The sequence below is a fragment of the Monodelphis domestica genome, chromosome 4 (genome assembly GCF_027887165.1).
Source record: "Monodelphis domestica isolate mMonDom1 chromosome 4, mMonDom1.pri, whole genome shotgun sequence".
In the NCBI taxonomy this organism is placed as follows: Eukaryota; Metazoa; Chordata; class Mammalia; order Didelphimorphia; family Didelphidae; genus Monodelphis; species Monodelphis domestica.
Window position 1 is genome coordinate 100,842,204 of NC_077230.1, and position 13,955 is coordinate 100,856,158.

Genomic DNA, 13,955 nt, shown 5'->3' on the forward strand with positions numbered 1-13,955 from the left:
ATATGGCCTTTGTCAAAAAAACTTACTATAAGATATTTTTGTTATTGCTTTATTGTCTGTGGTAACTTTTAGCAAAATGTAGTTTCTCTGATTATTCCTTTTATCTAAGTCTTATTTTTGCTTTTGCTTTGTCTGGCATCATGATTGCTACCCTTACCTTTTTTACTTTGGCTGAAGCATAGTAGATTCTCCTCCAAGCTTTTTATTTTGACTCTGTGTGTGTCTTTCTGTTTCAAGTGTATCTCTTATATACAACATACTATTGGATTCCGGTTTCTAGTCTATTCTATGATCTGCTTCTGCTTTATGGATTAGCTCATTCCATTCACATTTATAATTATAATTATTAATTGTGCATTTTCCTCCAGCCCATTTTTTTCTATTTACCCTCACTTTTTATCCTGTCCCTCCTTAAAAGACTGTCTTATTTCTAACCACTGTCTACCTTAATCCACCTTCCTTTTTATCATCTTCTCCTTTTCTCTTTTCTCCTTCCTTTTCTTTTCCCCTATTGAGTAAGATTGATTTCTATACCCAGCTAAGTGTGTATATATATTCTTCCCTCTTTGAACCAATTTCAATGAGAGTGAGGTTTAATCATTGTCTGCCCCCACCCCCATTTTCTCCTCCACTATAAAAGTTCTTCCTTTTATGTGCCTCTTTTATAAAGTTAGATAATTTTCCTCTTTCTACCTCTCCCTTTCTCCAGTGCATCCCTTTGTTATCCCTACTTTTTATTTAGCTCATTCTAGTATAACTGATTCACACTCATGCTTTCTGTCATATATAGACTCCTTCTAACTGCCCTAATAATGCTAAAGTTCTCAGGAGTTACATGTATCATCTTCCCGTTTATGAATGTAAATAGTTTAACTTAATGTGTCCCTTATGATTACTCTTTTATTTTTACCTCTTTGTGCTTTGAATCTTCCATTTGAATGTCATATTCAGCGCTGATCTCATCATGAATGCTTGGAAGTCTTCTAATTAAATATCTGGGTTTTTCCCCTGAAGGATTATACTCAGTTTTGCTGAGTAGGTTATTTATGGTTGTAATCCAAGCTCCTTTTCCTTCCAGAATATCATATTCCAAGCCCTCTGTTCTTTTAACATGGAAACTTCTAAGTCTTGTGTGATGCTAACTGTGGCTCCATGATATTTGATTTATTTATTTCTAGCTGCTTGACTAGGGAACTCTGGAATTCAAATATAATATTCCTGGAAGTTTTCTTTGGGGGATTTCTTTTAGGAAATGATTGGTGGATTCTTTCAAATTTTATTTTACTCCCTGAATCTAATTTATAATTTCTTCAAAAATGATGTCTTTTATTATGTCTTTCAGGTAGTCTAATAATTCTTAAATTATTTCTTAGTTGTTTTTCTAATGAGAGACTTCACAATTCCTTCTATCTTTTCATTCTTTTGGCAGTTACTATTTCTTGAAAACTTCTGGAATCATTAGCTTCCATTTGCCCATTTCTAATTTTTAAGTAATTATTTTCATCAGTCAATTTTTATTTCTCCTTTTCCATTTGACTGATTCTATATCTTAAGGGATTCTTTAGTGAATTTTTGTGCCTTTTTTTTTACATTAGGCTAATTCTACTTTTTAAGGTATTATTTTTTTAGTGTTTTATGTGCCTATTTTCACAAGCTATTAATGTCCTTTTCAAAATTTTCTCTCATTTCTTTTTTCCCAGTTTTCCCTTTATTAGTCATCTCCCTTGAAGTCCAGGAATTCTTGGTATCCTTGGTTCCGATTAGCATTTTTCTTCCAGACTCTGTGTGTAGCTATTTTTACATTGTTGTCTTTTAAGTTTGTTGTGGTCTTCCTTGCCACTGTAGTAGCTTTTTTGTTCATTGTTTGCTCATTTTTCTAGCTTATTTATTGACTTTGAACTTTATGTTAAATTTGTGTTCTCATCTAGGAATAGGGAGGTATTGTCCCAAGTGTTAAGCTTTTTTCATGCTTCTATTTTCTGAACTAGTTCCAAAGGTCTGAAAATTTTTGATGTTTCTAAGGGGTTGTTGAAATAGGTAGCCCTACAGCCCTGGAACTGAGACCAGGGCCTCTGCTTCCTTGTGATGCACCACAAGTGCTCTTCTTCACCATGGAACTGCAACCCAGAACTGTGTAAGAGCAATAGTGGTGGTAGTTAGTATCAGTTGCATCCAATACCAGCAAAGAGTTCCATGTAATGTCTTTATGACCAATTGTTCAATGCCCTTACTCTGGTTTCTGGACTGAGATCTCTTGAAGCTGTTGGTGCTTCTGTCACATCTGCCTCCAGTGCCTACTCCTGGGGCTTCTGCTGTACTCTGGAGCCTTCACCCACCTGGCTGTTAAAGACTTCTGTAGTGGACCTTCTAAGTTGTCTTAGACTGAATAAATGTTTTCCTTTTACCTTGATTTGAAGCATTACTTTGAAGTTGTTCAGAGGGGAATGTTGGGAGAATTGAGCCCGTTCTCAACCATCTTGGTTCCATCTCTCTGTGTATATCAGTTTTTTCAAACTTCCAAAAATATTTAACATGGTTTCATACTTATGACTAAATATTCTAGCAGGCAATATTTTGTTCTCCATGCCTTATAGTAGGCATACTTTGTAGATAGTATGGAAATTAACTTCAGGCCATCATCAAAATTATAAATTCCTAATCAAAGTGTCTGAATTAATAAAGTTCTATTTTACTTAGACTGAAACTGGTGGTAAAAAATTTCATCTACAAGTAACATACACTAGTGTTGAAAAACCTAATCTACAAATAACATACATTATTTAGTTTTTATTTTAGAATTATGGATTTAAAACTTGCTTAGAAGCCACCTAATCCAATTCCTTCATTTTACAGATGAGGAAAATGAGTCCTAGACAGACAGCTGGCTGATATAATGAATAAATCTTCAAATCTGGAATGCTCTAGTCCAAATTCTACTCAGTCACTAGCTTTGTATACTTTAACAAGTTATTTAACCTCTTAGCTTCAGTTTCTTCATCTTCAAAATGAAATGGGGTTTTATAAGGTTACTGTGAGAACCAAAATTTTATATACATTTTATATGTCTAAATATATACAATGTTACATGTTACATATGTGTAAACATAGATGTGGATTTTAAAACATCTGTTTTTGCCCAGAGTCATACTGGTAACATATGGCAAAGGTAGAAGTTGAACCTAAATTTTCCTGACTTAATTCCAGCATTCTCTCTCTCTTCTGTTACACTGCCATGATGTTATTTCTCTCACTTTGAAAAAAATTCTGAAATTTTTTTTAAACCCTTATTTTCTGTCTTGGAACCAGTTTGGTTCCAAGGCAAAAGAATGGTTTAAGGGCTAGGCAATGGAGTTAAGTAATTTGCCCAGGTCATACAGCTAGGAAGTGTCTGAGGCCAGATTTGAACTCAGTACTTCATGTCTTCTGGGCTAGCTCTATCCACTGTGCTACCCATCTGCCCCCTGAAATATTTTCTGATAATCATTGTTTGGAAACTTTAGCCATGAGGTATTCTTATTGTCAGATCTGAATATCTATAAAGTTGGCAATGTCATTTTTTAAAAATACACAACAAAATTACAAGTAAAGAAAAATAGAAGACAAAAAATTCAAGTAATTCTTATATTTTTCAGACTCTGCCTTGTTTGGTTCGAATGTGCAGTAAGGAGAGATTGCTAGAAGAGCGAGTTGAAGGAGCTGAAACACTTGCCTATCTGATTGAACCAGATGTTGAACTACAAAGAATTGCCAGCATTACAGATCACCTTATTGCCATGCTTGCTGATTACTTCAAGTATCCCAGTTCAGTCAGTGCAATCACTGATATCAAAAGGGTATGTTTCATTTTCCTCTTCTTGTTTAACACAAAGAGGCTTTTTAAAAAATCATACAAAATTTCAATGTTTTAAATGGTTTGTAATTATAGTTCAAAACATTTTCATAGGTATAATTAAAAATTTTTTAGTAACATTGTTTTAATAGTTTTTCTAGCTATGTAGTTTATGAAGTCTGAAGTTTTTTTCCAATTATGTATATAAATAAATGAAGGAAAGCTTCACTGTTCTGTCCTACACTTCTTCCTCCCACCAGCGCCCTCAGAAAAAAGATAGAAAATGCAAAAATCAAGGTAGACTTTCAAAGGGTGACATGTGATAATGGTTGCAAGATAACAACTTTTCTAATTTTCCTCAGCATCCCAAAACATTCTGTTGCTACATGTTCTCCCTCTAGATCTGGAGTCTGATGTCACAGGTGACAGACACTACAAGGCACCGGAAACAATTTTTGATGATATTTTTATGTTCCCTATAATATTTACCTTTCTTTTGTTACCTTTTTCTTCCTCTCCTTTCTTCTCCTTTATTTCTTTTCTACTCTCTTCCCTTTATCCTTCTCATGGCATGGTGAGACATTCCATTATGGATATGGAAAAATAGCAACAAAACAAATCCTTTTAACAAAAGTCACATTGTCAAAATAGATGTTTAAACACAGTTTAGGCTAGTGCCTATAATAGCTGTGATTATTGAAATGATTTATTTAATAATACTTCTCTCAAATAGTCAGCGATAGCTAAAAGCTTCTCAGATATGGAAAGTGCACCACCATTTCCATTTTGCCTGTTTGAGTTTAATTAAATTATTCTAAAATGTTAATAGATTGGGAGTTAATTTTATTCTTTTCATTTCAAATACATAAGCTTTCCTAAAAATTCAGATCATTAAATATCTAAGAGAGATCATTGCTTTTTCTGTAGCTTGACCATGATTTAAAGCATGCTCATGAACTTCGCCAGGCTGCTTTCAAGCTTTATGCCTCTCTTGGAGCTAATGACGAAGACATCCGGAAGAAGGTGAGTCTGGGAGAGGGGCGTCCCCCAGTCCTGACAGCCAGCAGGCAGGGAGTGACATCATCCTGAAAGGCGTGGTGAAGAGCACTAACAGTGACTGTTTGACTATAATAAAACAGAGGGACTAAAAACATAATTGAAGAATGAATGGGACCCGGATGTGGGTTTTTTTGTTTGTTTTGTTTTTAGAAACGTAGTGTGGCATGAACGTGCTGGAATGACAAATAACTGGTGTGCTTTTATGTGACATTAATATGGATTCTCATGTTGCACATTTTTTGCATGTGTTCTGGTGAAATTTATTCTAGCACTGTGAAGCTTCAGATACCTTGAAAAACATAACGTTAGAATTGTAAATGTTATTTATGGAAATACCTTCTTTCTGATACCATTGAGAAATTCAAGTCTCCTATTGTACATTGTTCTTTGATATGTGGCCTAGTTATGTTTTAATTTTTTTGCTACTGTGCAAGTTTTGTGTGAATAAAAGCTTTGTGGAATGATGATTTTATGGTTTAGTGAGTGGTCATCTGAAGTTTTCAGCTCCTGACCAATGTTCAATGGTATGTTTAGTACCTTCATGTTGTTGCTGCAGCTTAGCCCTACACAAGTCTCACTTTCTTTATTGGTCCTGGGCAAGGAGAAGAGTATAATGCAAAGGTCTGGTTTGGCTCCATAAACAAAGACACTAGAGCTGGACCACTCATAAGGAGAATCTGGTGTATCCTCTAGTCACCAAGGAGAAAAAGCAAATGTTCTCTCATTATCATACATATGAAGGACCCAGAATCAGGCAGCTTCTATTGAGTTTGGCAGTTTGTTGGCTTACTCATCCAGAATAATTTGACTCACTATAAGATTTAATTTAAAAACATATGGAAAAGTCACATGATAGTGAGGAACACTTTATACTAACTTTGGTTGAAGCAAAAGAACAAAATGAGGCAATAGAGGGGCCACCTGGGGGAATAATAATAATAATAGGATTAGACACAACTAGCATGCTTTGTTTTCTGTGCACCTTTATTTGGGACCATTAACAAAATGTTTCTAACTAGAAGAATGCTTAAAAGGCAATCTGGAAAAAATTAGTTTTGCATCTACAACCACCATTAGGCAAAACTGTCACTTTAAGCTTAATTCACTGATAATATCTGATATTGTCTATATTCAAATTTGATTTGACTTATAAATGTTAACACAGCCTTACATATGCCATTAGAATAAGTGATCTTATATTCCAAAGCAAAAGCCTCATGTGACACTCTGATACAGATAAAAATTCTTCAATACTTTCTGCAATTTCATCATTATCAGTTTATAATAAAACAGCTCAAACACCTAAATTTAATGTGGGAAATATTGAGAAAATTTCTAATTGTATTAAGCCTATGAGATCTGATAAACTGGTGTGTGCTGTTTAGAAACAAGAATTATTTTGCTCATTTGATAAAGCTTCAAAGGAGTTTTTCAGGGAAATGCTGTGGGTTAAATGGAGATAGACAAGATGGATCATCAGAAAAATAGGGTGTGTTTTTTGTACTTGTGTATAATTTTTTGTTTTCTTAATAAAACACAATTTTGAAGTTATTGACTTAATTTGTGATATAATGTGTTTAGTGTTATTTGCAACATAGCCTAAATAGTAGCTTATTTTTTAAAATTCTGTGTGTATAATGTGTATTATCTCCCCCAACTTTTCAAGGATAATTCCTGAATGTTTCTGTAGAAACATGAAAAAAAAATAAAGAATAACTTTAATTATAAATTGTAGTTTGCCGTGCTGAAAAGCAAATGCTATGCTATTCTTATGTGATAAACAAGATGTGTTTTCTGGAAATTTCAATCTTTAAGTAATTTTGAAAGCTCCTAGTAACTCCCAAAGAGAGAAATGGTAACCTGAAAAATATAGCGTGTTTGTCATGATAAGAGCTTCTTGGAGATCAGCCTCAGAAAGTGGTTAAATGTTATTTTAAGTATATGAATGATACAGAATAACTCCTTTGAATACATTTATTTCTGCTTTATTTTTGTTCAAGTTTATATTTGGACAAATTTTTATTTACATTATCCATATTTTAAAATTTTATAATAATGTTTATTATAAATATAATATATAAATTATTATAACATTTTTACATTTACATGGTGTGATACCAATTGTATTCTTATTTATGTAGTCTGGAAATCATTGTTTCCCTTTTTTTTAACATTGCATGTTATTTTTCCTGAAAGCTGGATCATTTTTAGAGCTCATTTTCAACCTTAGTCAGGGATGAGACCTTTAAAAAAAATTAGTTCATAGAGTCACAGAAGGAACAGCATTAGAAAGCAAGATAATTGAAGGGTTTTTTTCCCCTTTTCAAGACAGATAAATATAAAATGATCCACTGATTTGCTTAAACTAAGAATGGGTGGGGGTATAGAATTGTTTTGTTAGTATAACAAACAATTTAAAAATGTACATTTTAGGGCTATATAATTATAGTGATCAATTACATAGGGGCAGGACCCAGAATAATAAGGACCTAAGAATTTAGAAAGCACTTTTCCTAAGACAGTTCTTTGTGGTGGGTTGTATATAAGCAACATTACTTCTAACTTACAACGAGGATACTAAGGTACAGGTGAAACCAGATGACATAGCTAGTAAATTTCACAGTTCAGCTTCAAATTTAAATCTCCAGATTCTACCAGGACTCTATTACATTTCATATGGGAGAAAATTAGGGGAGTGGGGGGCGGAGGGGGGGGGAGAGGACAGAAAAGAAAAGTTGTAGAGAAACAGACATTCTCTCTCTCTCTCTCTCTCTCTCTCTCACTCTCTCACTCTTTCACTCTCTCTCTCTCACACACACACAACACACACAGATAAAACTACATAGAAAGAAATTTAGTCCCTCTATTTTCATGGAATGTTATCCCATCTTGTGACTTTAATATATTGTTCCTAAAATTTTTTTAAATCTATGTTACATTTTTGCCTCTACAGACATAAATGATACTTTGTATTTTCCCAGAAGACTAAGTAAAACTAAACAAATCAAGGGTTGGATTTGTCATTGTGAATGGTGAGAGTCTAGATGCTTTGAAGGTGTGCCTCATTTAAATGAAACAATATACCCAGAAATCTACAATTAAATCTTGGAAGTGATTTTTAATATTTATGTGATGTCCTATTGTGTAGAAGGGTGCTATTATTTTATCTTGATACTTCCTAACTTTTTTTGGCTTTTTATAAATTTCCAAATCTGCCATAGCACTTCAGGGTGGGAGATGGAGATATTTTGCTGTTGACGAGAGCTGGGAATATTAGGTTTTTGTTGTTGTTGTTGTTGTTGTTGTTGTTGTTATTATTATTTTAAAGAATATGCTTGATTTTGATATGAAGAAGAAGGAAAAAGCAGAAGAACCATGCCTGATCCAACAACAGCGGTGGCTTGGCTACCTTAGGGAACAGTCCAAATTGTGAGCCATAGTACCTGTTAGTCATGTTAAGTGAAGAGAAATAATGTAGGATTTAGGCCACGGATTAAGGCTAGTTTAGGGCATCATCCTGAGAAAGGACAGACACATAAGTGAGAGTAACACCTGTGACATCCATATAGGGAAGTTACTTAAAACAGAACTCAGAGGAAACCTTAGGTTTCAGGGAAACGCTGGCATAGTTTTTGCAACATATTCATACTTCTTATACTTTTAGAAAAATATAGTTCCTGCTTATTAGAAGAGTAAAAATGAAAAAAAGAATAATTCTTTTCCCCCAGTAGCATAGAGAAGTTTAAAAGATGTTAGACAAATGAACAAATTCCTTATTATTATAGCATTCTTAACTAGAATAGGAATTTTTTTATTCCTAATTAAGCCAGTAGGAACAACTCACCAAATACAAAGAACAATATATTAGATAAAAAATTCCTGTAAAGGATCATATCACAAAACTTTTTGTTCATAAGCTTAATGTTTTAACAGTTTCTGGAGACTGAAACAGAGCAAACTGGGAAATTAATTTACTCATGATTTGTTTGTCTTTAATAAAAATAAAAGGCATTATAAATGCTGGGTAAAGAGGTAATTATTGGTTTTTCTTGTCCCGGACTGCACATATAAAAATTAACATTTTCTCTTAGTTCAGGGAAAAATGTGTGTCCTACCTGTTGAACTGCTATTGCAGAGCTGTCAGTCTGTAAAGAAGAAATTATTTTGCTATTAGCAACTTGTATAAAGAAGTTATAGGTCTAGTTTTCTAGACAGCACAATGGGAAATTTTGTGACTACAAGGCATAAAGTTTAAATTGTGCCAAAATATAAATTGCGGTAATGTCAAGAGGTTTCATTGTATCTGAAGTAGAATGAGCTAAAGATGCCATTTAAAGGAAGTATTTATATATCAAATGAGGGACACCCCACAAAGGTGCATCTGTATCTCAAAGGGAACACAATTTTCTGGTACAGTATTTGTATTTTTTTATTCATTTTGAATATTAATCTCACTTGATCAAAATATTGTTTTTATTCTTAAGTATGTGTTTTAAAAGATTTGCTACATTCTTAAATGTGAATCTTTTTATTTTATCAGAACATTTTTCTTTCAGAATATTTTCATTTTCATATTAAAAATTGATGGGAAAATATAATTGATGCCTTAAAAGTAGCTTCCTATATGTCAGTTCTGTTTTGTAAAGTAAGCTGTACTTGTATAATGTTATCCTCCAATTTGATGAAATACCTTTGACTTACATGTATGCATTTATAGATATATATGAATATACTTATGCCATCATATTGGAGGCAGTAAATAATAATTTAGTGAATAAAGAGCCAACCCAAGTCATATAGACATGGATCCAAGTTTCTTAAGACATGCTGGCTAAATGACCTTGAGCAAATAATTCACTTAACCTCTCAATGCCCCTGAATAACTTTTGAATGCTAAATGGAAACAATTTTAATTTATACCTTAAAGCACTTGTTCTTTCCTACATGTAGTTAACCTCTCACCCACCTCCATCTTCCTTATCTGATGATGATCTATATGAATATCAGCTCCCCTTTCAAAGGCAACTCACCCTCTTTACTCATGTTTTTCATCTCAGGAATATCTTGTCTGAATACCAAATTAGTCTTTATTAATGGGGTTTTATTGAATTTCTTTGAAAGAAAAAGATTGATAAGCAGTGGAATACATACAGAATTGCCCTCAAAGTTAGTGAGAAAGAAATAGCAATATCTTTATATGGCATTGCTCCAAAATTTAATTTAAGAAATTAAATTTTGTTTTTTGTTGAATCATTTACTAGTGATTCTTAAGTATTTTTAGAGAAATGAGGAAGAGAGAGGAGTCCTTCATTTCTGCACCCAAATGAGCAAAAAACAGCTTTTAACTACTGCAGTTTTATATGATATTCATGTATAAAGGGTAACTACAGGAAGATTATTTTCTTTTTTCTTTTTAAAGTAACCAGGGTTTTTCCTGGGAAGGGACAAAGAGAAAAGTAAGCCTGCCTTTCTCATAGCAGTTGAAGAGGAAAAAAAACAAACTATTTATTTTGCATGGATATATGAATTTTTTCCATGTATTGAATTTTTTAACAACTATTTTTTCCCCACTATCAAAGGAATAAAACAAGGAATATTGATATTTATGTTAGGAAGAAGAGCAGTGGAAAGATATTTTTAAACCAGAAGAATTAAGTTTTAAAACCACTTTCAAATAAAAGAACATACAGAATAATTTTTATTTGTCTTTTGATGCCTTAGTCCTTCACTTTTAATTTGTTCCATTGTGCTTATTTTTTTAGGTTTTAAAATAATTTTAAAATACTGAATTGTTTTGCATTTTAAGGATTTTGTTTTGTAACACATTTATTTCCTAAAATATTTAGGGGGATTATCTTTAGGATTAACAACATATAAAGTTTTTATATAGTTAAGTTTTTTTGATAACAAAATGATGATGACTGGTTAAATAAATTAATTAACAGAAGATTCAAAATGCTCTCTAACTTTTGATTATTCTTAATGCTTGGCATTTCTCCAAAATAATGTTATCATTTAACTAAAACCTTATTTTTCTTTTTTTTAAAGTATTTTAATACCAGAGGGGTTTGTACTTTATATCCAAATAAAAAAAAAGAAAAGAAAAGCCTTACCTTCCATCTTAGACAAAATACTGTATATTGGTTCCAAGGCAGAAGAGTGGTAAGGGCTAGGCAATGGGGGTTAAGTGACTTGCCCAAGGTCACACACAGCTAGGAAGTGTCTGAGACCTCATTTGAACCCAGGACCTCCCATCTCCAGGCCTAGTTCTATATCTGCTGAGCCACCTAGCTGCCCCAGGTTTGTATTTTATATTAAATAACTATAAGCTTTTATGACAGCTATAATTTTATATCAAATTCTCTTAATTAAAAGTGGTTGGTTTTCTAATCTGTAAAAAGCATTCACCCAGATATCCTGTATGATACCTTCTATATTGATAATGAGTATTTTATGGTTGTCTGGCTCTAATATATTAAGTTCTTGGCCAGCCCTTTATTGTTAAAAGAATTTTTCATTTTTTGTTTCATTATATCCTCTTAAGTGAATTGCTGCTTATATACATACATATATACATGTGAATACATACATATATGGATAGATAGATAGATAGATGCTTCTTTTTCAAGATTTTGTTCCTTCTATAAGGATTGTGTATTCAAATGAATGGGTTAATAAATTTATAGTTAATTTATATATTTAAAATCAACAATTTAGATCTTTGGAAAGTTTTTACACAATAATTTTGTGAAAGAACTCATTCTGGTCTAGTTCTGCCACCTCACTAAGTATGTGACCATGATCTAGTAAAAGATTTTTCACACCTATTTCCTCAACTGTAAAATGTGGGGATTTGTTTAACCTCTAAGGGCCTTTCTAACTCTAAAATTTTATGATTCTCTGATCTATCTGTATTCATTACACTTTGATTATAATGTGATTGCCTTACTGGGTATATTCATTGAAAGAGTAATGAATTGGGAGCCAGGAGACTTGCCTTTGTGTCTGCCATTCCCTTCTAGTTAAACTATATGCTTTTTAGCCAATTCATTTAACCTCTTTGGGCCTCAGTTTTTGCATCTTTAAAATAAGGCAGTAGATGAACTCTGAGACCCTTTCCACCTTAATATTGAATTCAGTGAAATGAACCTTGAGGTTCCCATAAAGGTAAGTGTTTGATATGAGTTCCTAAAACAGGATGAGGTTTTGAAACCTTTTGTAGTTTGTCCTACAAAGTAAAAACAAAAAAGTGAATGTCATAAATAATGATGTTTTCGTGATATAAGTGCTTATGAAAAAAATAATATTCCAGAATTTATTATAAGTAAGAAACTTACTTACTGAAAAAATAACAGATTTTTACTTTTAAGCACAAAGCCTGTTGTTTAGGTTGGTGATTTTTACTAGTGTGTGTAATAAAACAGCTAAGAAACAGATTTTATACTTGAAGAAATGTTCTTGAAAATGGGATCTGTATTAGATCTCTAAATCTTAAAATAATGATTGACTTGTTTTTTTTAATCCTTACTTTCTGTTTTGGAACTGATAGTATCAGTTCTAAGGCAAAAGAGCAATAAGGGCTAGGTAATCAGGATTAAGTGACTTGTCTAGAATTGAGGTCAGATTTAAACCCAAGTCCAGACCTGTCAAGTCTCGGCCTGACATTCTATCCACTGTGCTACCTAGCTACACCACCTTATTTGGATTTTGCAGAAAATTTCACTTGGAGTTGAATGTGGTTATGAGCTTTATGATAATCTGGTTTGTTAAGGAAGGATTGGTAATATTGTTACCTCTTCCTAGGCAAGATTGTTTCTTTTCTAATTTTTGTATATCCTCTCTGTCTAGCACAAGGTTGTATACATGGCAGGTGTTTACAAATCTTTATTAAATTGGATTCATTCCACAGTTAAAATATGAAGTGCTTTAGGATTCCATAGAATTTATTTCTAGCCAGTTCTTTTTATTATTGGTGCTGTAAGACTACACTATTTGCCAGTACAGTTGATAGTAGGGAAAGAAGTTAGGGAGTTCCAGGGTAAGGGAGCATCTATCTGGTAGTACTATCCAAGAGAAACTAGAATGGGCTGATAATCACATTATTACAGTATCATTAGCATTCTTTAGTTTCCTTGTCAACAAGTTTGACCATTTTAAATTTCAAGAAGAGACAGTTGAACCTCTAGGAACTGTCTGCCTTATAAAATAAATAAGCTATATATACTCTCAGGTTTATTAAATTTCTAGGTTTTAGAGCTAGAAGGGGCCTATTGGATTATGTAGTTTAATCAACCCCAGCTTTTTACTAATAGGTATGAATATCTTTGTTCAGAGAGACACCGTTCTCTCACTTTGAAATATCTCTTTCAAGGTACATAAGCAGCACGTAATGGAGCTGAGTTAAACCTTGGTTCTCTGACTCCCATGATCTATGTTATTCCTTTGACACCATGCTACCATCTACTTTGACACATCAATATTGTTATTTTAAATGGGAAAAATGAATAGAGCAAAGAAAAGCAGAAGTCACAGTCAGTTTCAGAGGTTCATGAAGCTGGAAGGAAAAAGGGTCAGAGACTCCTCTGTTTCTGATTCATCACCACTGTGTTATATGTTTTGTACTACCAGAAGGACTTGCACTCCTTTTGACCTGGCCTGGATGAACAGGGCAGAAATAAAACAAGCTATAAGGGCATATAAGATAGTGGACACAAGCTGCATGAGTATAGTTATGTTGACCTTTTAAGTCAGCTGTCCAACAGTTTGTACCATGACAAGCAAGGGGTAACTTGAGGGACAAATCATAGACTATTTTCGAGTCTGGTTTGATGTTAAACAGATATTCTTACAGTATCGGTTTTCCAAATGAGGCTTATAACCTTTCCCTGATGTTAAGGAAGAAGTGTTATATTCAGACCTAAGTTAAACCTTTGCATACTATTGACTTTCTGTGAGACATTGGAAAGGTTAGCATCTCTGGATCTCTATTTCTTCATCTGTAGATTTAGACTAGGGAAGGAGTGAGTGGATTCTTTGATCTCCAAGTTTCCTTACAACTCTTAAGTGT

At 33.1% G+C, this 13,955-nt stretch overlaps 1 protein-coding gene across 5 annotated transcripts in view; it reads left to right on the top strand.

Moving 5' to 3' along the window:
• ARMC8 (armadillo repeat containing 8) overlaps nucleotides 1-13,955 on the top strand; it is a 116,026-nt gene that overhangs the window by 63,442 nt on the left and 38,629 nt on the right. For all 5 annotated transcript variants that reach the window (XR_467287.3, XM_007493928.3, XM_007493930.3 and 2 more), the window contains 2 exons: nucleotides 3,633-3,833; nucleotides 4,757-4,852. Coding sequence is in view for 4 of the 5 variants with exons in the window: in XM_007493928.3 (XP_007493990.1) it covers nucleotides 3,633-3,833; nucleotides 4,757-4,852 (297 nt within the window). In the remaining variant the exon portion in view is untranslated. The remainder of the gene's footprint in view (nucleotides 1-3,632; nucleotides 3,834-4,756; nucleotides 4,853-13,955) is intronic.